At 44.3% G+C, this 27,581-nt stretch overlaps 1 protein-coding gene across 3 annotated transcripts; it reads right to left on the bottom strand.

Annotated features, from left to right (window-relative positions):
* Positions 1–661: 661 nt before the first annotated feature.
* Positions 662–27,435, bottom strand: Psme3ip1 (proteasome activator subunit 3 interacting protein 1). 3 transcript variants are annotated; one of them, XM_021169431.3, is made up of 9 exons: positions 27,244–27,435; positions 23,069–23,126; positions 15,366–15,462; positions 14,812–14,949; positions 14,041–14,139; positions 13,359–13,480; positions 8,915–9,045; positions 5,463–5,527; positions 662–1,577 (listed from the first exon to the last, which is right to left on the bottom strand). In XM_021169431.3, exons 4-9 carry the CDS (start codon positions 14,936–14,938, stop codon positions 1,357–1,359), a joined length of 765 nt encoding a protein of 254 aa, XP_021025090.1. In that variant the 5' UTR covers positions 14,939–14,949; positions 15,366–15,462; positions 23,069–23,126; positions 27,244–27,435; the 3' UTR covers positions 662–1,356. The 3 variants fall into 3 exon arrangements, with proteins under 3 accessions (XP_021025090.1, XP_029336308.1, XP_021025095.1); XM_029480448.2 differs by lacking the exon at positions 23,069–23,126; XM_021169436.3 differs by lacking the exons at positions 15,366–15,462; positions 23,069–23,126.
* Positions 27,436–27,581: the final 146 nt, after the last annotated feature.

Below are 27,581 nucleotides of genomic sequence, written 5' to 3'. Positions count from 1 at the left end.
AATACTGAAGGGGAGAGGAAGGGCTGGCTGAGATCCAGGGCCCTCTCTGCCCACGTTAAATCTGAGGAGCTTCCTCTGCCTGCCTGCCAGTGTGTCAGTGCCAACACACCCAGTGTCTCTCGCTTGCTCGCTGGCTCGATTGTCTCACACCCATAGGAAGGGAAAAAACAATGGATGCTGGGACCAGCGACGAGAGAGAGAGCACCTCTCAGGCTTGTTCTGAAGCAGGGCACACAGAATTCCTAAGTCCTGCATACCTGTTCCCTCCTCCCACTTCCCTCCCTTCATCCTCCATGAGACAGAAACAGGCCAGAGCCTGCTGCTTTTGGCTGCTCATGGCCCAGGCGCTGTTGTGTGTGTGTGTTGAGGGTGTTTGGGGGGTGGGGGGTGGGGGGTGGGGCGGGAGAAGGCACACTGGAGAAAGGAAAAGCACTGAGCAGCACCTCAGACTGGCTAAAACCAGCTTCACAGTCAGAAGCTACAACTGTATGTGCAAACAGCAGTGCTTCGGTGGAGTAGAGTGCAGGCATAACATGCAGGCATGTCCCACTAGTTTGCAGTCTAAGGATTCCAGAAACTGCTAGGCATTAGTCATCTCTTTAACATAGCTATCAGCAGTTATAGTTTCTGGCTATGATTCAGTAAGTTTGCTTCTCTAACGTTTAGAATCTTAAACTAAATCTTTTATTTCAAAAACAAAATCAAAACAATTTTTCAGAGAGAGAAGGTGGGCAGAGGATGGTCATGTCCTCGTGGTCAGCTCCTTCCTATCTCCTCAGGCTGGATGGAGAGTAGAGGACATGGAAGAGTGTCAGCTCAAGGGCTGTCGTTGGCTCACAGCCTCGTGGGTGAGGCTTGCGATCTTAAGTCATACAACACCCAGGAAGGGTTAGTTCTAGGGGACAGCTCCATGTCACCAGCAGGTCAGCCCCTTTCTCTATGCCCACACACAACATGGTAGAACCAAGTAACCCATTCATCTACAACAGAATATGAAGCTAACGCTGCCCTTGCTTCCTGTGCTGCTAGGTAAGGAGATAAACAAGACAGCAACAAGGTACACTGAACCCTGGCAGGCCAGCTGGTGCCTGTCCTTGCATTGTCCGTGACATTTCTGAGACAAGCCTGAACCCCAACTCCTCATATCAATGGGACAGGTTTGGTCATCTGCACAGGAGTATAAAGAGAAATCAAGCCGAATTTGAGCCACAAGTGGACTGAGACACATTTCTGAGTTAGGTTAAAATGTCACATGTGCACAGGAAGCAGGTGAGTAAGTTTTCTGAGGGAGGTGATGCTGAGGCAGAACTGGCATCCAACCCTCTGAGGAGATGCTCCCTGTGGTAATGTCAGGAGCTAGGGTGCCTCGAGGAAGGTGTTGGTTCGGAAGATGGAGGAGACGATCTTCCCTGTAGCATTAATGGTGCCTTCACTGTCTGAACTGGATTCGGAGTCACTGCTCCCAGAGTAGGCGCCCAAGCCAGGGAGGATGCCAATGCACACAGCAGCCGACGGGCAGTGGATGGAGGGAGGTCCACTCAGAGAAGAGCCTCCAAGAGACATGCAGGACGGGGCCTCTGCAAAAGGAGGACAGCAAGTTAACCATCACCTTCCTAATGCTGAAGGGCCACCCCCAGCCTGGACACAATGCTGGGGCTTTCTATAAAAAAGCCCCTTTGCTGCAGAGCAACTCTATGCAATCTTGGGAGACTCTGGACATCTTTGTGTTACAGTCAAAGAGGCTGACAGAAGAGAGTCCACAGTCAGGACTTCAAAGACTGCCCACACTCTCTTGCCACCCACTAGTTCTGAGATGGGGAACAAACCTTGTAGTCACCTATTATAGTTAGATTCCTGTCTTCACAAGTCATGGCATTATAGCAAGTGGGACTCAGGTGTGATGTCTTCCTTAGCCACTCTTGTGGCCCTCAACAGGAGGCTAGATCAAGAGACCACCTGTGAGTGACACTCCCGATTCTGTGATGCCACACTGAAGAGACCAGTGACCAACTGGCAGACACGAGCCATGCAGCTATGCTCTTTATTAAGACAATTTCCTACCCCTGGGAGAGGAGCACCTCAGAAACTGATCTCACCACTTTTACTTTTTAGTTCTTTTATGCGAGATGCCCTGAAGGAAATATTTTAAAGCTATATACAATGCCACCAAGTATCTGGGCTCTTTTCTTCCCAAGATATGTACAGTGATTCTGCTACTCCAAAGACAAAAGCCTTCATCGACAACATGGAGAACAGCAATTAGAGGCCAAGTGGAGAGGCCTGAAGAGATGATTCAGAGATTAAAAGCACATACTGTGCTCTTGAAGAGGACACGAGTTCAGTTCCCAGCACTGTGTCAGCTAGGTCACAACCTGTAACTACCTGTAACTCCTGCTTGGAGGGCCTGGCAGCCTCTGATGGCCTTCATGGCACAGCATTCGTGCACACACACACAGACACACACAGATACATAAATACATACTTAAGAACCAAGATGTTTTTGAAAGTCAAACAAACGTAAACTGAGAATGGCGCTCCATTCTTTCCTCCCTCTGAATGTTTCCAGCCTCATCTGATCACTCTAACAACTTGTACGTGGGTGTTCTCCCTGCTTACTGATGAGAGGAGTCAAGTAAGTTGTGAGAATTCAGGCTAGAGTATAAAACACTAACCCAAATCTGCACCAGAAGATGCTGTACTAAAGTGATGCCCAAGCTCAGAGGTCGGAAAGTCACTGCCCGGACTGACGAGGATGTCCCTTTTGGGGACTGCCTTCTACAAACCAAACCACAGGTGTGCAGATACCTCAAGAGAATGAGGAAGGGACACTGAATCCAGAGCTACTGAGACGCTAAGGTCATCGGTTGTCTAGGACACAGATTTCAGCTAAGGGGGTCTGCTCCTCTCTAGCAGAGAAGGGAGAGACTGCTGGAGGTGAGTGTGCTCCAAATCTCAAAAGGCAAAATGAGCAGAGTCTGGGAGACATGGGTTACGGTGCAGGGGAGGCGGTGGTAAAGAATGCTCACAACAATCATCGCAAAGCTAACAACTTTGAAGATGTAAAGAGCTCTTCTCATCTGTCAAAAACAAAAAGCAAAGCCAGTAAGCAGCGCTCCTCCACGGCTCCTCCCGAGTTCCTGCCCTGACTTCCTACAGCAATGGACTCAGAACTGCAAGTAGAAGACAAACCTTTTCCTCCTCCAAGTTGGCTTGGTTGGGAACCAAACAGACAGAGAAGCAAACTAGGACAGTAGGCAAGAGGCAAAGAATGAAGACTCCTGGGCTTTCCTGGGGCCACAGCTCGGTGTACTGAACATAGAGCAGCACCCTAGCGTACACATACATGGCCATGGCTCTGGGTCCCATCATCAGGACTAAAGGTGAGGGCGGTTGGGAGGGAGGGAGGGAAGAAAACAATAATGTGTCTGTGTCCTCACTGGAAATGTATGGTCTCTAAGACATGCTCAATGAAAAAGGTGAGGAGCAGGACAACAGATGTAACTGGGGAAAATCAGGAACAAGCCCATGCACACATAAGACAAAGCCTGAAAAAAACAAAAGCAAAAACCTGAGAAGCGGCAGCAGTGTGTGGTCTGGGAAGAAACTGAGGGCTAGTGAGCAGGGAAGACTTGCTTTATCACTGTCATCTTTTCATCCCCTTTCTAAATAATTATATACATACATTACTGACTCAGACATTGTTTTTAAAATGGCAAATATAAAAATTGAAAGAGCATTCTGGCCATTTCAATCAAGTAGAATAGTCCCACCCATCTGTGTCACCCACTGCACCCTTCCAATAAAGGATGAGCACAACAGAAGCCTCCACACTGCTGAAGGGACAGGGTGCCCACTCCACAGAGGACCCTTGAGAGGTGACCCCCAACCACAACCACCGTGGGACACACTGGGTATAGCACAAAGTAGGCCAGAATTTATTATGGGGGTTACTGTCATTCTACAGTTCCCTTGCAAATGGTTAACTTGGGGGGAGGGAGGGTGATGGTAAGAATCTGATGGTTTTAATATTTGAGACATGACAAGAAGTTATTAATTCATTCCTCCAGTGTTTGTTGTGTTAATATGCACCACACAGAATGCTTTCAGAGGCAGTGAATAACAGAATCAAGTTCAGAGTGCTAGGAGGGCTGTAGCTAGCTATGGGAGGACAGAGCTGAGGACAGAGCTGTCACAGGAACCAGGGCCACTGTGACCCCGAATCGCTTAAGTGAAAGGACCAGAACCTCCAATTATCTAGGAAGTTTCAAGAGAGAAAAGACTGCAACTCTGACAAATTTCATTCCAAAAGCAGTTACGGCCCAAAGAACAAAGCGCTGCCCTCTGAGCTCACCATTTGGGGGATATTTCCTGCCAACTCCGGCCTTTGCTGGACCACATTGTCATATCAACTCAGCACAGAAAATTATGAATAGTGAAATGTTCTTGGAATGCAGGCAGATGGAGAGAGTACATAGGCCACTTTGTACGTTTGCTGGCTCTGCTTAAGCTAATTTTCAGTGGAGGAGCTGAATTTCTGTCAGGGCCGAAGCTTCCTTCAGGAAGACCAAGGCAAAGCCTTCCCATGCAGAGGCAAGATTGAAGCAAGCCTCAAGGATAGCCAGTCTCCTCTAGGGTCTCTCCTTCTAGCAAAGGAAGGTACTTCTTGCCTAGCTTGCATAAGAATGTAGGGACAAGAAGAAGGCATTTAGAATGTGTGCAATAGGTCTGGATGAACACATGTGAAATATACAATGGTGTTTCTCTGTGGAAATGAAAGGGTAGAAGAGGGTGTGGGAAGGGGCTCTTCACTGAAGATCCTTTTCAAAGGTACAGCTACTACCCCTGGAACTGTGGAGAAACAATCTTAAAGCATCCATTATTTGTCTGAAAAAGAAGTAAATGAAAGCTCTGTTTGATAGATGACCAACTGAGTTGAATGAGATCCTCAATCCCAACAGTGCACCTAAAAGCAAACTCTTGAATTCCTCAGTCCAGCTCTAGAACACTCCTTTACTTACAACTTCATGCTACCTAATACAGAGGCCGACTTCACCACGTAAGAAGTCACCACCTTCAAGGAAAATAAGACTTCTGATTCCATTAGGCTCACAGCAATCCAACCATCAGTAGGAGCTGGGCATTCTGTCTGCCACAGATGAAATCAAGGAACTTGACATTTGGCAAGACAGAGAAAAACCTTTTGTGAGCAGAGGTCATCTGACCAGGGCTTATAAGCACTCCAGGGAGAACTCGATTGTTACCTACAATGCTACTGGTTTGTAACCCACCACTTTTGTAGGGTGGCTGACATATTCATGGTAGGAATTCCTGCTTAGTATAAAACAGTTTGGCATTAAGTTAAGGCAAGCTTGTTTAAAGAGAAATAATGCATCCCTTTACATAAGATGCACTCTTCCTACAGTTCTCGTCCATCACTGGTAGAATGAAGGGGCCACACCCACCTTGAGCCTTGTCATCTGGGTCGGGGTCTGGTTTCAGTCTCTTCACACTATTGCCACTCTCTGAGCTGTAACAGAAAACATGGTGATTTGAGTCTTTTGAGTTTTAGCGAGAATCAGGGCACCGAAGCATTTATAATTGTCTGCGGCAGTCTCAAGGAGCTGGGATGACTGAAAGAAAAAGCCTTCATTTCACTTCCTAGCCTCTTCTTAAATATAAAATCTGCTAGAAAGAGAACTTAACCTCCAAACAAACCGAAGGACACAGCATGCACACTTCGCCTTTCTGTCTTCTTTATCATTCAACTGATGGATTTCAAGAGTACTTATACATTTCACAATGACAAAATATAAATTATGAAAGGAAATATTTTTGAGGACATCCAGAGATATCCCAAAGATTTTCACTAAAACAGAAGAATACATTTCAATGGAGAAAGACATTATACCAGAGGAAAAGATGGTGATGTAAGCCTAACAGGTATCTGTTTACATATGGGCCAGAGTCTAATTTGTGGCATGAAGCACAGTAATGTCCTGTGGCCATCATAGTACATAGAAGAGAGCAAATGTAGCACAAGATTTAAAGGTCCCTTTTGTGGGAGGGGGCTGTGTTAGTGAGAGTGTGCCCACAGCTTCTCAATAGTAGGCAAGGGCTTTAGTACAGAACTGAAGCCCTGGCCAGAGGTCCTCTGTTTACAGAATTTTTAAGGAGTTAAAATAGCTATTTAGTTTTGCTAAGTATGCCTGCCTGTTATATTTCAAGATCTATCACTAAAATGATAGAAACAAAGTATATATAATAGAAAGAAAAAATATTTTAAGGTCATTTTCACTTTTTTTCTCAAAAGCAAGAATATAAATTTTTTTTTTTAAGTAAAAGGGATGCTGAGGATGTAGTTCAATTGTTAAGACTGTGGCCAATACCTGGGGAAAGCTCTGGGTACAATCCCCCAAAATAGCATAAACTAAGCATGGGGACACACCCTGTAATCCCAGTACTTAGGTGGAGCAGGAGGATCAGAAGTCCAAGGTCATCTTTGGCTGTACAGTGAGTTTGAGACCAGACTAGAATACACACACCCTGCTCTATAAATAAATAAGTAAATAAACAAAGAGCAAAAAATAAGAAGTCAGCATTAAGATGGTAGAAATTATATTTTAAAATCTAAATATAGACCATACAAACTAGTAAAAACTAGATTAAGTAAACACATTTTAAAGCAGTCATTTAAAGGTACTTATTTAAAAATTTAAAAAAACCCGCCTATAACTTAATACCCAGAAAGATTATAAATGGAAGTGCTGTAACCCCCAACCCCACCCCCAGAAGCATGGATAAAAAGAGGACCACAGCAGCCGGGCATGGCGGTGTATGCCTTGAATCCCAGCACTTGGAAGGCAGAGGTATGTGGATCTCTGTGAGTTTGCGGCCAGCCTCATCTACAGAGTAGAGTTCCAGGACAGCCAGGGCTACAGAGAAACCCTGTCTCGAATGACAAAAGAAAAAAAGGAAGGAAGGATCAAGGCAAATGCTAGCATTAAACAGGCTGGGGCGCTGTGACCATTATTCCTCCCGGTCAGCCTAACTACAGCTAGCTAAAACCCTGTGGTCTTAGTCACTGTTCTGTTGTGGAGAGACACCATGACCAAAGCAACTCTTACAAGAAAGCACTTAACTGCGGCCTTGCTTACAGGTTCAGAGGTTTGGTCCGTTATCATCATGGCAAGGAGCATGGCAGCTTCATGGCACTACAGCAGTAGCTGAGAGCTATATCCTGATTCATAGGCAGAGAGTCAGACCCAACACAGATTCTCCTCAAAGTCCCTTAGAACATTAACTCCAGTGACATAGCCTATAGCCCTGCCAAAGAACCAGGATTGCTAGGCATGGTGGAGCACACCTGGAATACTAGCACAAGAGCAGTCTAGTCTACAGAGCAAGATCCAGGCCAGCCAGGGCTACACAGGGAGATTCCATGTTTAAAATAAAAATTAGGATATACAAACCACAACACTACAACACAGTTAAGTTAGGATTAGTAAGGAAAACTAAGAACCATATTTCATAGCCTCTAAGATGCTAGGATTATAACGTAGTAATAGTGTGTGTATGTGTGTGTTACTAAACTAGAATTGGTGTGAAGCCTAGGAGTCCACATTACTGACATTAATAAGCCAAGGCAGAGAAGCTCAAAAACTCCTGCCCCAAGAGGCAAATGTGTCACCTTGCTTCGAAAGCAACATTAAGTGATGCATTTTGAAAACCCAAGAGAGACTCTATACAGATCACCAAATAAGCTAACAGAACCTTTCCTAAGTATGATATAAAGACTGATCAAGGGAGACAGTTGAAACACCATTTGGCAGAGCAAGAGTACCTAAGAGGTAACTGCCCACCTGGAGACTCATCAAACTGGCCCAGGTCTGACTCCTGAGAGCTGGTGGACTTTGGGAGGCTTACATGGGGTGTTTAAAGATTCATGGTTTGTTAAGGCTTCTTCTCTGACCACAATCCTCCCCCTGCTGCTGCTGTACCTCGGTGACATTTTACATGTGCTCAGTGTTCCTAGGAACATCTGCAGCAGATAGAGGATGTGCCAAACCACAAGGCTGCATCAATACACTCTATTCAAAATATGTGGCTGGTTGCCAATACACCATATTGATTTTCCTAATAGACTGCACTTTACAGCATTTTGCCCACGGTCTGGTCGGTCAAGCTGATTCAATCACTTTGGTGCCATTTCAGGATTTGAAAAGGGAAGAGCAAACATGACAAAGAACTTATCAGAATCTCCAGCAGTGCTACTCCCACGTCAGTCAGAGTGAGCGGTAGGCAGGTCTCTAACCCGTCACAGCTGCCCTATTCTCTCAATGCCTCTGTAGCAGCTGTTCTCTGGGTCTCTTCTCCCTTGACTGTCCAGAGTCCCGGTGCCCTACCCTGTCAACATCTTTCTAAGCCCTTCTCTAGCTTCAGGAAGCACACTTCCAGCTGTGCTCCTCCGAGATGCCGTCACCCCATCACCAGCAGCAATCCTGAGGCATCGGCTGCCTCGAGGTACAAAGCTCAGCACTGAACTCTTGCTTTATTACTGACAACTGTGGACAGAAGTTCTTCAACTCTCCAGCTGTCTTTCCAGCTGTAAACGGGTCAGAATAACCAATACTCTGAGGAACTGGGGAGAGCAATTTGGGAGGCCATTAGAGGAAATCTAACCTCCAGCAGGTGCTCAGGGAACAGGAGCTGTATGTCAGCTGAATGAGTGATCAAATCAGGCTAGGGGCAAAGGCTACTGGGACACTAAATCTGGCAGGGGAGAGAGAAAGGCAACCACACTGGAGCATTGTCCCAGCAACATGCTGAATAACCATTTGCTCTGGGCACCATTGCAAGTGGCATTTCAGACTCTGTGGCCAGAGGAGATTTTCACCATGGGCACACGCTCGCTGACCTCTTATGCTTCACAGCTCCTGCCAACAGCTTTGCCTGGGAGAACTTGCTCTTGGTTTCTATGGGTTTCACGGCCAGCTTCTTCTCTACTTCTTTATTTTCTGCAGAAATTCCAACCTTGTTGAGATTACTGTGAGTTACAGGTTAAGGGTCAGATTAACCAAAAGAAGAAATGCTACAGAGCAAAAGTAAATCCAGAGGACAACAAATATAATCCATAGGCCCCTTGGCGGAACTTAAATGTGAGACCTTCCTGACCTGGCCTCCCAAGTGGTTGGGATATAGATCTAAAGCACCAGATCCTGTATGTATGTGTGTGTGTGTACATGTGTGTGTGAATGAAGGCACATGTGTATCACTGTGCGCATGTGTGAAGGTCAGGTCTTAGTAATTTCCTGCCTCACACCCATGAATGCACCTGTACCCAGCCCTGCTTATGCTTTTGAACACCGCCTCTGGACTCCCGTTCTGTCTGTAGCATTTACAATCTTCTCACTGCAGTGTTCTGATGTGCTGTACCAGCAGGACAAGCTGCTGCTTATGGTTCTCATCTGAATGTCACCAACAGTCATGAGGACATTCTGCAAAACTGCATTTCACCTTTGAAAGGTGAGACTTAATTACTTATTTCTAAGGAAGTCATAGTAACTTCTCAATTTCCTTTATATTCCTTAAGATCTTTGTTATGTGACTGCCAAGATAGTTCAGGGAGTAAAGGGACTTGCCACAATATTTGAGTTCAATCCCCAGAACACACATGGTAGAAGGAGGAACAGACTCCTAGAAAATGTTCTAACTTTCCACATGCATTCTCTCTCTCTCTCTCACACACACACACAGAAAGAGAGAGAGAGAGAGAGAGACAGTGACAGAGAGAGACAGAGACATACATAGAGACAAAGACAGAGAGTGAGACAGACAGACAGACACAAAGAGAGAGAGAGAGAGAGAGAGAGAGAGAGAGAGAGAGAAACAGAGACAAAGACACACACACACAGAGACTGAGAGAGAGACAGACAGGTTTGACCTGTTGGTGAAGGTCTATATTCCAGCTACTTGAGAGGGTTAAGCCCTACTCTGGGTTATAGAGGGGTCAAGCCAGCCACAGCTGTGTCAACCTATGCTGTTATTCTGCTGTCCTCTGGACAGAGGCAGAGGGTCAGAAGAGTCAGTTTTAAGTTTGCAGCTGAGCAGGGCAGTGGTGGCGCACGCCTTTAATCCCAGCACTTGGGAGGCAGAGGCAGGCAGATTTCTGAGTTTGAGGCCAGCCTGGGCTAAACAGAGAAACCCTGTCTCAAAAAAAAAAAAAAAAAAAAAAAAAAAAACCAAGAAAAAAAATTGTTTACAGCTAAAACTGAGGGGTAACTTTGCATCAACTCTCAGCATGCACTCGAACCAAGGCTAGCAGCTCCCAGCTTATGCTCCCAGCTCTGACTGACATTCCATCCCAGAGCTTTTAACTTTCCTTTCTCACAATAAAAAGTAGAAAAAAGGCTAGGATATAGCTCAGTGCTAGCGAGGCTGCCTAGCATATGTAAGGTCCTAGGCTCACTCCCCAGTACCACCAAAGGCAGAAAATCCTTAAGCAGGGCACATGTCACACCATGGTCATCACCAGCTCACAAGGCTGTCTGTCACTCCTGCTGTTCTCTCCGCTAGCATATGTTCCTTCCGTTTTAGGCTCTTCCTCATAACTTCCTAAGCGGGTAAATATCTGACAGCTGTTAGGATGCAGCAGTGCCTTACTGCACAACAGTGACATCTAGTGCCCAAGGCACCCAAGAAGAAGCCATTGAAAGATGGAGAAACAGAGATTACCTCATCACACACACCAGACTGGGTGGCAAATGTCTTTACCACTGAACCACCTTGCCAGCCCTCAGTCTCCATTTTCTTAAAATTACATGTAAACACACACTCAGGGAGATGGGATGCATGTTTCCCACAAGTGTACAGAGGTAAGACAGCCCCTTGCAGGAGTCAGTTCTCTATTTTACCATATGGGTCCCAGAGATCAAATTCAAGTCATCATCTTGTCAGCCCCAAACGCTCCTTTTTATTGGGGTGGTGAGAGGGCAGGATGGGGGTTTGAAACAAGAAACTTAATTTTCCTAGTAAAAAATGTCAAAGTCATTAGTACATTGCAGTTTCTACCTATAACTTTGTCACTAAGGCACAGAGCATCTGGCCACATTGCTGCCCACACTACTGTTTAGTGGACCTACTGTATACACTCTGCAGAAAAATACTAGCTAGTACAAACAGAAAATCCTACTATCAAACCAGCCATAGTGGCAGACACCTTTAATCTAAGCTCTGGGGAGAAAGAGGCAGGTGGACCTCTGTCCCTGAGTCTAACCTTGTCTACATAGTAAATTCCAAGCCAGCCAGGGATGCACAGTGACTGTCCTACCACCAATTACCAATTCACTGATGAAGCATGTATAAACAGAACAGTGAGTTTACTCAACTTACAAGCTTAAAATATCCAAATAGGCTTCCTTGCAGAAGGGTAAAAGTTAGGATGGACTACCAATAGCTCCTGTGGGCTATATACTCATTTATTTATATATTTATTGAGAATTTACAATATTCCAGGCACCAGGAAAAAAAAATTCAGTCATTCTGGTTGTTATAGAACTTATTTTACATCTTAGCAGTAAAGAGATAAAAAGAGCCAGGCAAACAAATGAACATGTGCCCTATTTAAAACAAAATGATGGGGCTTGGTAGCTCAGTAGAGTACGTGCTTAGAATGTATAAATTCCCAGATGACACTACATGTAACACCATTTGGTGGTAAACAGGATGTAATGTACAGCAATCGGAAGCTGCAACCATACAAAGTGCTTGAGGAAAGGCATACAGAGCTGAGTCCTAAGCCATGAAATGCTAGCCTTGGGAAATCCGAGGGAAGGCCATTTCAGGTTGAGGAAACCATGAATTTGAGGCCTTGCAATAGAATCCATTTGATGTGCAAGGAGGCCAAAGGCTAAAGTAGAGTAAATGTCAGGAAGAGTAGCTACAGAACACCAGGCCAGGAGATTTACCCTAAGTCATGCAGAGCTCTGCAGAGCCTGATGAAAGAATGTAGATTTGAGCCGGGCATGGTGGTGCACATTTTTAGTCCCAGTACTCAGGAGGCAGAGGCAGGTGATCTCTGTGATTTCAAGGCTAGCTGGTCTACAAAGTGAGTTCTAGTCTAGTCAGAGCTAAACAGTGAGATCCTGTCTCAAAAACAGGTCTACTTTAGACTAACTGCCACAGGGGAGGAAAAAAATCACTGGAGTATTTCAAAGTTACATGACGCCAGATAACTTTTACAATTTCCCATGATGCCCAAAGAACAGATTGTTAGGGCAAAGAGAAATGGAAACCAATTAGTAGTAACCTAGCAATACAGAAGAAAGTCTAAAGTGACGAGAAAGACAATAAGATTTAGAGAGGTTTGGAGAACGCTTCGTAAGTACTTTTGGCTAAGGCAGAGTAGAGGAGACAGGGAAGGTGGGAAAGAGTATAATAGAGGGAAGCATGATTGGAGTCAATGTGGCATGAACTGACGACTGTTCATCATTTAAGTAAGACGTGCAGGAGCCTAGTAAGACATTCAAAGGCACATGGTATTCATTTGTAACTTTAGCACTCAAGAAGCAAGAGTCTTTAAGGCCAACCTAGTCTATGCAGTGAGACCAATTCAGGAAAATGGGAAAGTTATACAAGTAGATGTTTCCAACAAGGCAATATTAAGTCAAAGGAAAATGACTGTCCTTGTTCCCTGAGCCCACTTCGGGAGTAGTTCGCAGTGTATGGGAGGATAGTCTAATCTTGCTAAAAACAGAAGAGTAAGCAGAGTGTTTCTGAACAGGCCCTTTTAGGTCTGGGGAGAAGGCTCAGTAACTGTCTGGGCTAGCATAGGGACCTAAGTTCCAATCCTGAGCATGTCTGTAAAAACAAGGCATGGTGGAGACAGGCAGACCCTAGGAGTTTACTGGCCAGGCAGCTTAGCTGGCATAGCAGGGCTCAGGTTCACAGAGAGCCTATCCAAAGGCCTAAAGCAGTGGAAGAGCGGGCCACTGGATGAGATTCTCTTTGACTTCAGTAAGCATGCACTGTGTGCACATACATAGAAAAGATCAGAAACATTACTTTTTAAATCTCACGAGATAATGTCTCCCCAGTGAGGTTGGCTACAATGCCCATCTAAGTCTAATCCTACAAGGCAAGAATACCCCACTACTGACTGTGAGAATTTATGCCTGGCTAACCCTGAAAAGCATGGACTTCTGATTACAATAGATATGCACAGGCAACACACCCCACCAGTCGCAGCCAATCAATCACTCAGAATCAGAGACATCAGTGCTAACAAACTGTAAGGACTAGGTAGAAGGCCTCGTTATATTCGTGAGGAAAGCGAGTCATTTCTCTCTAAGCCCAAAGGATATTCTGTACTCCTTCAGTTCCTGCAGTTCTTCTTCTCGCCGCTGCTTCTCTATCAGCTCCTGCTGCCGAGAAACCTCATCAAGGAAGTTGGTCTCATCTTCATCTAACCCTCTTACCATGTTTTCTGAGGAAATAAGTGAACAGGGAGCACTAAGGAGACGACTGAGACAAACAACCTTCTCTGACCTTCCCTCCCCACACGTTTTTTCTGTGTTCGGTGCGTGTGCACATGCTCCAGGGCACACACGTGACGGCTAAGGGATAGCCCTTGGGAGTCGATTCTCTCCTTCCAACTGTAGGATCTGGGGATCAGCGCAGGTTGTTAGCTCACACAACCAGCACTGCTACTCATGACCCACACTGCTGGCCGTTTTCCTTTTTAAACAAGCAGCAGATTCTTTGGGCAATTACAAGGAAGGATTATTAAACACCATAATTTTAATAAATAGCATGGCATCAAGTCAAAGCATTTCTCACATTACTAGAAATTAGCACAGAATTCAAATCGTATCTTAAGCTCTAAGTCAGAAGGAAGGCAGAAGATGGTCTTTTTTCCACTGAATTGAGCTCCTGGAGGCTGGATAATCAAGATATTCTATTGCTAGTAACAAAGATGGTTTCACGAGGCTAAAGTACATCAAAAGGCTCAGTGAGTCCCTCAAACGTCCATTTTCAGAAGCTTACTGAATTTGAACTGCTCCTCATACTCCTGCTGCTTCCTGTCTTTCTGTTCCTGCAGCCGTTCGTACAGAGACCGAGGGTCATACGCCTCCTCTGGACATTCTGAAAGGGACACGGGATAAAGGAGACACAGAATTTAGGTTGTTTCATATTATTTTGGAATCACAAAGAGTTGGAAAAATAGTTAAGTCTCTATACATCTGCGGGTGAAAATAACACAAAGTCTAGTTTCTCTTTGCACCTCATACAGAAAGGGGCAGGCGGTTTTCAAAGACAACTATTAATGTAAGTTGCTAACTGGATGGGCAGCCAGTTCAAACCTATTAGCAGCATCTCAGTTCAAACTGCCCCTCCACTTGTAGCAAGCAAGCAACTAGCAGAATCTCCTGGCAGGTGCTGCGGTGGGGGAGGAGGGTAGATACGGAGTACTGGTTCTGCTGTGGAAAACTCACATAGCTTACTTCACCCTGGGAGCCTCGAGTGAGGACAGTTATCACCTTCTTGGCAGGGTTTTTGCGAAGATTAAAGAGTTAAATGAAGGGCTGGAGCGTTGGTTCAGTGGTTAAGGGTACTTGCTGCTCTTCCAGAGGATCTGAGTTCAATTCCCAGCAACCACATGGTGGCCCACAACTGTCTTTATCTCCAGTTCTAGGGCATCTGACACCCTCATACAGACACACATGCAGGCAAAACACCAATACATATAAAAACAAATTATTGTTTTTTAGAAAAAGGTTAAATGAATGATGTCCAACTCTAGGTCTATCTACATACCTTTTGGGTCTTCTGGTTTTCGCACTTTCTCCCATTCTTCTTGCCTCCTTTTGCGCCGCTCATCTAGCTCTGCCTCAGACACAAACCTCTTTTTGATGACAAGGTTACTATCATCCTCTCCATCCATAATGGTACAGTCTACAGAAAAAAAAAAAAAAATCAAAGGAGAACTACAATTCAAGTCCTTAGGAGCAGGGTGGGGATGTAGCTCGGCTGGTACAATGCTTGCCTAGCATGCACGAGGCCCTGGGTTCAATCCCCAGCACCACATACACGGGGTGTGAGAGTGCACACCTGTGTTCCAGCACTTGAGACGTGGGGTTTACTCTGGCTTATCAGGCAGCACACATCTGTGCTATCCACAGTCACTGAGAGATTCTAGGATCATTCTGGCATTGCGTTCCACAGCATGCCACACGGAAGCTATTTCCCTGTCGCAGCACTCTAGACAAATGGGCCTTCTGGGCTCCACACCTGTTCTCAGCTCACATCCTGCTTCACAGCTATAAGATTTGTCACCTTCTTTCAGCTGCCATCTCACTGCCTTGATTTACCTGTTCTTGCTTCCAAAGCAGATTCTAATGCAGACTCTCAGGTACTCAAGGCACTTTAGCAGTCAAGTCCCGTCTATGAAGCAGGGAGGTGGCAGATCTAGGACAAGACACGAGTGTAAAGAGTGGAAGGAGAAGAGCCAGGCCCACCTGACGTTCAGCCCAACGCTCTCCACAGTAAGTAGCTGCTGCCATCGACCCTGCCTGTCCTCCCTTGTGAAGCAGTGGCCCTCTTTACCCCTACAGGCCCTTAATGCATATACTGATGTAGAAGACACCAAACTTCCTCTCTTCTTTTTCTTCAACTCTTCAGAGAAGCAGGAAGAAGGAAATAAAGATGGGGATGTCTTTTCCTTTTAAAAGTCAACATTTTAGAGCTGGGGGTGTAGCTCAGTGCTATAGCACTTGCCTAGGATGTGCAAACCCTGGGTTGCTGGCTTTTTAATTTTTTTTCTGAAGAATTACGGTTAATCGTCTACTCAGACATATTTTGTGCTCGCTACAATATTACTACCTACCAAAGAGGTACAAATACAACCCAACGCAATGTCTATTCTAAGATAACCTTTGACAACCTATCTAACAGTTCATTAGAAACTAAGTCTGGGGCTAAAGAGAGGGCTCAGTGATTAAGAGCTCTGACTCCCTCCTAGTTCAATTCCCAGTCCCTACATTTTAGCTTAAAACTGTCTATAACGCTAGCCCCAGGTGATACAACACCTTCTTCTGGCTTTGGTGCACACATATTACTATATGTATGCCACAGACATACATGTAGGCAAAATACCCATACATAAAAAAGAAATAATTGTTTAAAAAAGTCTGCAGCCTCAAAAAGCAACTAACAATTTAAAGTTCTTCACATGTGTTATGTACTTTTTGCATGTTATCAAGTTTCTCTGCATACAGAGCCCATGAGAAAGACTCTTCACAGATGAAGCTGACACCCAGGCTCAGTGATCTGCTCAAAGCATTTAGGCAGCAAGTGGCAGAGGTAAGGATCAAGTCCAAACAGCCCGGCGTGGTGGCGCACGCCTTTAATCCTAGCACTTGGGAGGCAGAGGCAGATGGATTTCTGAGTTCAAGGCCAGCCTGGTCTACAAAGTGAGTTCCAGGACAGCCAGGGCTACACAGAGAAACCCTGTCTTGAAAAACCAAAAAGGGGCTGGTGAGATGGCTCAGTGGGTAAGAGCACCCGACTGCTCTTCCGAAGGTCCAGAGTTCAAATCCCAGCAACCACATGGTGGCTCACAACCATCCGTAATGAGATCTGGCGCCCTCTTCTGGAGTGTCTGAAGACAGCTACAGTGTACTTACATATAATAAATAAATAAATCTTTAAAAAAAAAAAAAGAAAGGATCAAGTTCAAGTCTGACATCTAATTTTCATATTCTCAGCTAGGTGTGATAGCACATGACTGTAAACCCTATGCTCATGAAGACTGAGGCAGGAGGATCATAATTTCAAGATGAGCCTAGAATACACAGCAATATTCAAGGCCAGCCTGCACTACATAATGATACCTTAAAAAAATCACATTTTTACCCACCTCATCATACTCCTCCTCCTCAGAAACCACAGAGTCTCAGATAAAATAAAGACATGGCAGGACATGGTAACCAATCCCTGTAGTCTCAGCCCTCAGAAAGTTAGGGCAAGAAAAGTGGGCTAGCAGCCAATCTGTGCCACACAGTGAGACCTTATTTCAAAAACCTAAGGGCTGGTGTCTTACTTTTCTCTTGCTGTGAAAACACAACGTGATTGAAGCAACTGATAGAAGACAGGTTTTAATTTGGGGCTCAAGTTTCCAGGGAGTTAGAGCCCATCACCATCAGGGTGAGGAGCATGGCAACAGGCAGGCAGACAGGCACGGCGCTGAGGCAGTAGCTGAGAGATCTTACATCTTGATTCATAAACACAAGGCAGACAAGCGAGGTAACTGGGAATATAGAGGGGCTTTTAAACCTCAAAGCTCACTTCCAGTGACCTGCTTCAAACAGGCCTCACCTAATCCTTCCCAAACAGTTCAACCAACTAGGGACTAGGCGTTCAAATATGAGTCTCCAGAGACCGTTCTCACTCAAACTACTATGTTGGGAATGCAGGCTCTGGGTTCACTCTTCAGCCTGGAGAGAGACACACGAGAAAACAAGGGCACGTCAATTTCAGCTATATTTTCAAATTCCAGTGCCCAGAATGCAAAGTTTTTGTTTGGTAAAGATATTTAAAAAAAAGAAAAAAGGAATCAGGGCATTAAAACCCAAACATTCAAAACAGAAGAAGTCATCTCGGCCTGAATCCATCCTACTGTTGAGGGTTATTTCCATGTGAAAAATGAGAATTGTTGACAATCACTAGAAAGAAAACTAAGTCACCCGAGAGAAGGCTTTACCCCACCTGGCCCACAGTGCACTTCTTCAGATAGAGAGATGTGGTACCACTCGATGCCTGCAGCCAGGTACTCAAGACAAAAGCAGGATTACCTTGTCTCTGTGACTTAGCAGAATTCCTCAAGCTCTTTGGAGCAATTTCTAAGGAGAAAGAGCCAACAGCTTATGAAATGTCCCCAGCAAAGAATGTGAGCCATGCAGGCACTGGGGAAACGGGAGTCACGCTGGACCCTTGCTTTCTCCTTTCTACCGTTTGCTGTACGTCTCCCTTCCCACCCTGTACCAAGTGTCTCTTTCCTCCCCCTACTCCTATTTCCTAGTAAATAACTCACAACAGGACAGGCCCTCACAGCCTCCTCCTGGCATCAGAATCCATCACACACACCAAAAACAGAATCAGCAATTCCTATTTTAGACCTTCAAGACGGGCCCCTGTGCTCCATTTCCAGGGAACCATCTCCCTCTCCACTTTACAGTTCTTGCTCTGAAATTTCTGTTCCTATGGAATCCACACATAAATTTTGAAATGACTCTTCTCTAACACACCAAGGCTTTATTATAAAAAGGTAATACCTACTCTTAACTTGCTGCTTGTCAAAGGAAAACATCCAGTATTCTAATCTTACAAGATGGAGATAAACGTGCTTCAAAGCAGTGGAACTTGCCTGGCTTGGTGGCACATGTATGCCTGTAATCCTAGCACAAGAGACAGATATAGGAGGATCAAGAGTTCAAGGCCACTCTTGAATACCTGAGACATATCTCAAAAAACAGGCCAGCAAATGCCTCAGGGAGTAACCATGTATGCTGCCAAGCCTGATGACCTGAGTTTAACTCCCAGAATCCACATGGTGGAAGGAAAAGTGGATTCCTGCAAGCTGTCCTTTGACACAACATTTAAAAAGTAGTGATGAATGATTAGCCAAATTCTGAGTACTCTGTATAATGTTCACAATAGTTCTTCTCTAAAAAATATTCAGGTCTCTTGAGAATTACCATCTTCTTTCAGTCAATAACTACAGCCATATATATAGGTTGGGTATGGCAGCTCATGTCTGTAATCCCAGCAATAGGGAGGCTGATGCAGGAAGATTATTAAATTCTAGGCCAGCTTGAGCTATATAATGATTTTGTTTCAAAATAATACTGCAAGACAAGCTAGCTTAACCTTACACATCTTTCAGTATAAGATTGCTCAATTCAACTAATCTATAGCAAGTGCCTTCTGTTGTGTTCTTCTTATTAAGGTGGGCACAGGCAATGATAAAGACCATGGGCTCTAACAGCAAAAGACTCAAGTTCAGAATCTGGCTCTGCCAGAATTAGAACTTGGTATGACACTGGGCTAGTCACTTAATTCTTCTAAGTCTTGATTGACATCCTTATGCCCAGATCACACTCACCAAAAGTGACCAAGACAGCTCTGTACAACATAAAGTTTTTGTGTGGGAAAACAAGACAATTCACGCAAAGCACTTGACACAGTATTTGGCACATTTCAAAATGCTTTGAAAGGCTTCTTATCACTATAGAGAACTATGCTAAGCTCTGAGATGGGTACAGTGGTAAAAGAAATTGTACACTTAAGGAATGGGAAGGATTCAGTCATAAACAAATATGACCTTTTAGGGTAGGAATGGAACCACATCAAACTGAGAACTTAGAAAACACATAAAACTTTAATGTATACATATATCATTCTCTCCACATGTAAGCTGGTAATTCTACTATTTATCCAACACTGGGCTAGACTTTATGAAGTACACAAAGGAGTAAGGTCAACACTCTTATACTAACCCAGATAACATGGTACATAATAAACCACTAAAATGAACAGTATGGGCGGAATTAGATACTGCAGGGCACACATACAGATCTACCGTTTCCCAGGCTCAAGACTTTGGCATGCACCTAGATTCCTTTTCCTTTTTTATACTTTTATGTTCCACCTGTCACCTAGTTCTGTTGTCTCTACCTCTGGATGAGGTTTTCTTAATCCACCCTCTTCTTTTTGTGGGAAGTGGGCCCCTTCCTTTCTATTTCGTTTTTGGAGGCTCCATCTTGCATACTTCAAAAATATTCCACAGGTAGTTTCTATTCTAGCCTCCATTCAGATAATTTTTCCCATTACCAACCTAACGGTTTTTCTAAAGGTAAATCTGCCTGTTACTGTCCTACATAAAGTACCAGTATCATCACCACACACCACACACACACCAGTACAAACTAGAACAAAAATCAAAATGTTAAATAGCACTGCCATAAATACTTCTTGTGTGAAATTACATTGTAGTTGAAAGTCACTTCTGTCAGGGTAAAGTTCATGTTCATTTGAGTGCTCCCATCTACTGCCGTGCTCACCGTCCCCATCTTCCTGATCTAACTTACAGCTACAGTTCCTCCACATGGCACTGGAAAGCCACACTGCACATCTCACAACCCCGCCTGCCTCTCTGCAGGCTTTGTTGCCTCTCCCTTGCTTCATTTTCAAACCTCATGTGAACCTTTCTGCTCAGACTTAGGATGGAGATCCCCACCTCTAAGAAGCTTCCCATGTCCTTCTGGAGCAGCCGCTGCGTATTTCTCTCTGTGCTCCTGTTACAGCACTCAGTAACTATGAGTGCTGCCTATCAGGACAGTGTGGAGCAGTGTCAGGTGGGTAATAAATAGTTACTAAATAAACTAGCCACTGGGAGGAGCTAAAGAATCTGAGCAGGGAAAAGTGTATTCAATGAATATCCCCAAATACTGTCTAGTGACCGCTACAAAGTTTTATTGCAGTTTCCGTGTCTCAAGGAATTCTTGTTCAAGCACAAGTTAAGTTTGGGCAGCAGGAAAAACAGAACCAAAATTAAAACATCTTTCTTTGTTACACAACTGAAACCATCTTTCAAAAGATAATTCTTGCTGGCTTTCTTTAACTCAGTGGTTCTCAACCTGTGGGTTGTGACCCCATTTAACAAACCTTTATTTCCAAGAAATTTACATTACAATTCATAACAGTACCAAAACTAGAGATGAAGTAACAACAAAAACTTTTATGGTTGGGGTCACAACAGGAGGAATTGTACTGGAGGCCCACAGCATTAGGAAGGCTCCTCATCTTAACTACAGAATTATGGGATTTAAATTACATTGACTTTTAATTCCTATTGCTTAGCCAAATTTTCATAAGTCTATACTTTCCCCTTTTGTTCGCTACAATAAATAAAGATAAAATACAAGCAGACAAGAAGCCCAGGATTAGGGGGATCTAACTATCAGGATCGACACAGGACTGAAGAGGATTTATAGTGGAAGGCTTATTTTGTCCTTCCTATGTTCAACTCTAGGAAGATTAAATACACCAGGCGTGGTGGCACACACCTTCAGTACCAGCATGCACTCAGAAGGCAGAGGCAGAAGGATCTCTCTAAGTTCTAGGTCAGCACTGTTTGCATGACGAATTCTAGAACAGTCAAGGCTACTGTGAGATGCTGTGAGGGGTGGAGGGTAAGAGACAGACAGACACACTGACTCAGTAAAATGAGCTTTTCTTTCCTTGTCCAGCTGTTCCAAGGTATCTGAAAAATGAGTTCAACTATAAAACAAAATACTCTTTTTTCCCCCCAGTGCTGATGGTCAAACCTAGAGTAACTCACAAGCTAGGCAAGTGCACTATTGCTGAACTACATAACTGAGCCCAACATTCTTTTTTAAAAAGGAAACATTCAACATTCTTCAATACGAATTTTTTAGAAATAAAAATCACTCTGTTTAAACTTAAACAAGTTTCAAGGACTGAAAAGTTTGAGGCCAACCTGGTTTATTATACAGTGAGACTTCTGTCTCCAAAAAGAGCCATGGCTTACAAACTCATTTAACAGCCAAAAAACAAAGATCTTATGCTTTAAGGCAGGGTAACTTGTTACACACTGCAGTACTGTGTTTCTACTGGAGTCAGTATTTCCTTTCCAGGCTGGGGAGACAAAACAGGGTGTCTTATAGCAGATTGTGCAAGTTCTAAAAGTGCCCAACTTACAAAGTGATCATCATCCTCGAACTGAAAACTTAGTCCACGGAACTTGTAACTGTGCTGTGATGCAGATTAATGAGCTCTGTTTGCCTACGGAGTTGAATTATGTGATGGCAGACTACGTTTACATCTGGCTGGCCGCCGTACCCTTCTAAAATCAGACCCTACCTGTAGAAATACACTCAAGGAATCAGATGTCTGTGCTATAAGCTTTATAGAGTAGCAAAAATAAGCCAGCCCACTTTCTTTTGACAGTTGACTGCTTCCCACTATTTTCATCCTAAAGCGTAAGTCTCTGTGCTTCAAATACAAGTGAGACAGAGAGGACTCAGTGGTTGAGAGCGTTTGCTGTGCAGTCTTGAGGACCACAGTTTGGATCCCAGCTTTCAAGTAACAAGCCACAAGTCAAGCATACTTCTGTAACCCAAGCTCTGACAGGGTGGAAACAAGAGGCTAGCTGTGACTTGCTGGCTTGTAGCCAATCTGCAGAAACCTAAGTTCCAGGTTGAGAGAAAAAGAGAGACGGAGACAGACAGACAGAGACAGACTGACTCTGCCTCAAAGGAATAGACAAGAGAATAACAGATGATATACCCAGCACCCTCTTATGCCCTTCACGTTCATGGAGAGACAAGTATAAAGGTGCATGAATGTCGGCACACATTAACCACTCACACCCACACCTAGATTTGCTAGCCAGTCCAATTAAACCTCCCAAAAGGCTACTTTCTAGCCAGAAGACACTGCTACCAAGCACTAGTAATTTAGATCAAGTCAACTTTTCCTATGTCATAAAACTTGTTTCAAGAATGACTTAATAAAGAACTCTGCTAATACTCATTACTGGATAAAGCAATCAGCAAGAAAAGTAACATTAATCCTCTAACACTGAAACTTCCATTCTACAGAAGTAAGAGATCTAATGAATCAACGAGATTATAACATAAGCACCTTAATCTATAGTTAAGGTTTGTGTTATAAAGAGCAGTTTGTAGTAAATTTGAGGCATCGAAGAAAGATGCAATTATATGTTAAGTATTTATTATGTTTACACAAACATACACACACTCTCATACTCACACAAAATCTTTCCACAGCACACGGAGGCAATCTCTCCTTACACCCATCTAATTCATCTTCCTACACTAAAGGAAAAAGGAACACTAACTTACACCTCCGCTCCCTTAGCTGGCGCTCAGCTCTCTACACTTTACCTCTCAGAACAGACACAGTCCCTCACTGTAATTTAGTTGTATTTTGCTCTGTGCTATGACAAGAGAGCGCAAAACAACTACTTCACCTGGAACTCGGGGAAGAAATAAAAGCAGCAGGATCTTTTAGTTGTCAGCACCTCAAAACTGGAAAGAAAACGCAAGAAGAAAAATTAAAAATTTCAGCATTAGTATTCAACATGGTGCCTCTCTTAAGAAATGCTCAAAGATAGCTTGAATTGTAAACTATTGTGCCATATGGTTGCCTTTAGACCCAACTCACACACCAAATCCTACCCCATCTTCTAACACCCATCCTAACATGGCTCAGCAGTACAATCAAACGGAATAAGGAATTGTCCTGTGTGATGCTAGAAGCAAAAGGTTAACCAAGGCAGCTTTTAAAAGCTGTTTTATGTTTTGTTTTGGGTTTTTGAGACAGTCTCACTATGTAACTTTGGCTGGACTGGAACTTGAAATATAGACCAGGCTGGCTTCAAACTCAGAGATTCTCCCTATCTCTGAATAGAGGCTCATCACTCCCCACCCACAACAGTTCGTTTTTTGGGGGGATGGGGGAAGGGGGCTTGGGGTTTGATTTGTTTTGTTTTGTTTTTTTGAAGGCAAATCTTCTTCTGACACAGTGCTAGTTAGGCACTAAATAGGACTACAGTCAATGCAGCAATGTAATGATGTGGCACACAAGCAATTTAAGGAAAAGTAGGACACAGTTATTGCTACAGGAGTTGAAGCTGAGCTTTAAGCCCTGCCCCACTTCTTCTTGGTTTTCTGTGTAGCCCTGGCTGTCCTAGAACTCACTCTATAGACCAAGTTGGCCTCAAACTCAAGAGATCCACCTGCCTCTCCTCCAGGGTGTTGGGACTAAAGGTGCATGTCAGCAAGCCCAGCTTACGCACTAAGTTCTTATAAGAGGACTAGAAAGGGAAGCCAAATTCTTATAGCTGCCGTGACACTGCATGGTGAAAATATTAGAAATTCTACATAGAAATATCATCTTTCACTTAAGAGTTCAGGAAATCACAAATTTCACACTCCAGAATCAAGGAGTGAGAGGCGTTTGCCTCTGGAGAAACTGGACTAAATATTGAAACCTGTCCTTTAATGCTATGCTTAAAAAGCTGGACATGTAGCAGCAGCAGTAATAATACATAATAATAGCTGAAAGATGGGCCAATGGGTAAAATGCTTGCCAGACAAGCAGGAAAAGCTCAGTTTGAAGCTTCAGACCCCAAGTGCAGGACACGTCAGGTCACGCCTAGAATACTAGTGTGCCTGGAGATGGGAGGCAGGAGACCAGAAAACCCCCAGAAACTCGTGGGCCGGCTAGCCAGACATATGTGCTAGTAAACAGCTAAAGACTGTTTCAAACTCGGTGGAAGTCAAGGGCTGGAGGGATGGCTCAGCAGTCAAGAGAGCTTGTTGCATTTCCAGAGGATAGATTCAGTTGCAGGCATAATACAGGTACAGAACTGCCTGTAGCTCTAGCACCAGGGAATCTGGTGCCCTCTTATGGCTCCCTCATATACTAGCACGCACACACACACACACACACACACACACACACACACAAATCTAAAATAAGTCTTAAAAGGAAAAAAAAAGTAGGAGAACCAACACCTGAAGTTATCCTCTGATACAACATGTAATATTGCGTGTAAATCTGCACATACACACATACAAATATGTACATACACATATCAAAGACATCACATACAAAAGTAACTAAATGATAACTGTTAAACCAAAACGCCAAAAAGATGGTGGAAACTTTGGATAAAATCTAGAAGGTGACAACCAGAAATTAAGCCCATGACTCAAGTAGATGCTTTCATCCTGAGGACTTCTCTGACCTGAACAATTCACTCTAGCAGTACTATGGCGAGGCAACAGAAGAATCAAGGGCAGCCCACAGGGTGTGCTCATATCCCTTCCCTCCCCATTGGAAACTGGTACCCAAGAATTACATGTTGAAAGGGAAGGGAGATAAGAAAGAAAACTGTGGGAATAATGGACAAGAAAAACATCTACGGGAATTAAATACATGGACTACACAACAAATATACTTATGATATTTAAAATAAAAACCAAGCCTTGAAATTAACAGCAAAAACATGAAACTTCTTTTTAAAGTGATAAAAGTAAACAAAAACTTCAGGAGCTAAACCTACGGTAATTGAATTTAAGATGTCAGTATTTAAGAGGGGACGTGGTGGCACACACCTTTATTCCCAGCACTGGAAAGGCAGAGGCAGGCAGATCTCTGTGAGTTCCAGGATAGCCTGGTTTAGATAGCCAGTTTTAGGAGACCCAGGGCTAACTAGGGAGATTATGTCTCAAAAGACAAACAACCCCCCCAAAAGATTATTGCTTAATAACAGAGTTGGAACAGAAGAGAATTAATAAAGAAACTGCCCAGCCTGGAAATCTTGAGTTCTAGGCCACCTTGGGCAGCATAACAAGACCCTGCACCACCCCCCCGCCCCCCCAAAAAGCAAACAAAAACAGTTACTGGACACAAGAGTGAAAATGTGTGTAGAAGACAGTCGAACGCATCAATATATATGTGACTAGAACTTTACAGGATAAATCATTATTTCAATGTCAAAAAGGCTAATTAATATTGCCAAATATAGCATACACCTGTAATTTCAACCCCTGAGAGAAAAAAAGGAAACAAAACAGGAGCTTAAGGTTATTTTCCACACACATCAAACCCAAGGCCAGAGTGTCTACAAGAGACTGTCTGAAAACAACAACAACAAAAACCAAATACCAAGATAACTGAAAAAAAAAAAAAAAAGCAACTCATGGTTTGAAGCATCATTATTGAAACTGCAAAACAAAGGTGAAAACACTTAGCTCACTTCTAGAGGGAAACTAATCACATTCGAGAAGGAAGACGAGTCCATAAGGCGAACACACTAAAACCGATTAATCCCGCTTCCCTAAAGGCATATTACACTCTATCCAAGCTTACAGTTGAATCACGCTGTTCAATTATTTCACTGTCAATTTCTGAAGCTGAAGACTGCCTTTAAGCAAACGTATGGTGACAATGAAGGATGAAACCAGGTAAAGGCTCCCCACATAACTCTTCCCTTTTTAAGACTTCAACTTCAGAGATAATTGGGCCATCCAACTTCCAGACCCTTACACATTATTCATAGCTCATCCTAGGCTCCAACTGAAACACAGGAGCTGCCATTATTTCAACTCGGTTCCTTCTGTCATAGAAAGTTCTACAGATTCCTTTCAAATATCTCAGAAGCAGTACCCTCCAAACCATTTTGCTTGGTAGTTTATATTCTGCTTTGTTTTCTGGCAGTCTTGCTAAGGAAGCCAGGACTGTCTCCAACTGACACTCCCTCACACCCACACACAGCCTCGTGGTCCTAGGATTACAGGTACAAGCCACTACACGGAGCTCCTCCAAACCATTTTTATGATGTCTCTGGGGACACTTCAATAAATCAATTCACTTAACCAACGAAACTTGCTACACAGGTTGACAAGTCGCTGCAAATCCTACAGAGGTTCATATTAGACTTTGTGAGGTCCACTCTAGACTTAAACAATCAGACTGACCGAAGGGTGCAACACAAGGGTTTGCGTTTTAAAACCAAGGGCCACAGACCCTTGTTCCCCCAAGAAGCCATTTCCACGATCAATAGTTCTCCCTTTCCCTCTGCGTGGGCCGGCATTCCAAGGGCACCAACTCTCAAAGAAGACATTTCAACGACCGGTCGTGTTCTAATAAAATAAGCACACAGCCTTGTTTCCTACTAGAAGAGAAAGAGCGAGGCGCTGCAACGGGGAAATTTATTATGTACCCATCCTGCAACTACACGCTTCGGGATTCAACGATGCTCAAGTCGGCATCCCACGTTTTCTAAGGAGCGAGGAGCTCCTCCGAATGGAACCGAGGCAGCAGCTCACTTTAGGCCTGATGGCTCCAGCTAACAGCAAAGTGCTGAAAGAAGACAAGAGGCCCGGCAGCTCGGGCGCGTAAGAAAGAGTCGGAACCTCCCACCACGACCGCCACGCCGTCCTGCAGACTCCCGCGGCTCCGCTCCGGAGTGGGTACCGCAAATTCCCAAGCCGGGCGACTCAGGACACCGCACTAGAAAGGACCGCGAGCTGAAGACAAACCTGGGCCCTAATCCTAACTCTGGCTTGGAGTTCACCCTCTCCGCGGCCGAGAAGCCTGGTTTCGCCTCCCGGCGCGGACCCAGGCCGCACTCACCTACGAGAGCGCGGGAGGCGAGCCTCCCTCACCTCCGCGGCGCCCACCGCAAACCGTCGCCGCCAAGGCCACTCTCGCTCTTAAAAAACTAGAAAAGAAACCAAGAAAAGAACGACGGCTTAAAGGAAGAAAACACACTTTGCTATTGTATTCCTTTTGACCCTTCGGGGCTTCCTGTTCCTTACAGCCACAACACATTTCCACCCCGCTTCCGGCGGCATAGTCCAATCAACAGCTCTCTCCCTCCCCGAGCGCCTCGTGGAAATCCGGTGCTCCAAGACCGTATGGAGCGATCTGATTGGGTCGTTCGCCCTTCGGCAAGGGGATTAGCTGGTTCA

This window comes from Mus caroli, unplaced genomic scaffold, assembly GCF_978045245.1.
Source record: "Mus caroli unplaced genomic scaffold, Mus_caroli_1 scaffold_10, whole genome shotgun sequence".
Lineage (NCBI taxonomy): Eukaryota > Metazoa > Chordata > Mammalia > Rodentia > Muridae > Mus > Mus caroli.
This window is presented reverse-complemented; position numbering and strand designations above follow the sequence as displayed.

Coding starts and splice junctions, on each gene's coding strand:
- Psme3ip1 (XM_021169431.3), bottom strand. CDS start 14,938: ATGGATGGAGAGGATGATAGTAACCTTGTCATCAAAAAGAGGTTTGTG. Junction 14,140..14,811: donor AAAACCAGAAGACCCAAAAG/GTATGTAGATAG, acceptor TGTCCCTTTCAG/AATGTCCAGAGGAGGCGTAT. Junction 5,528..8,914: donor GGAGCTGTGAAGCATAAGAG/GTCAGCGAGCGT, acceptor TTTCTGTTACAG/CTCAGAGAGTGGCAATAGTG.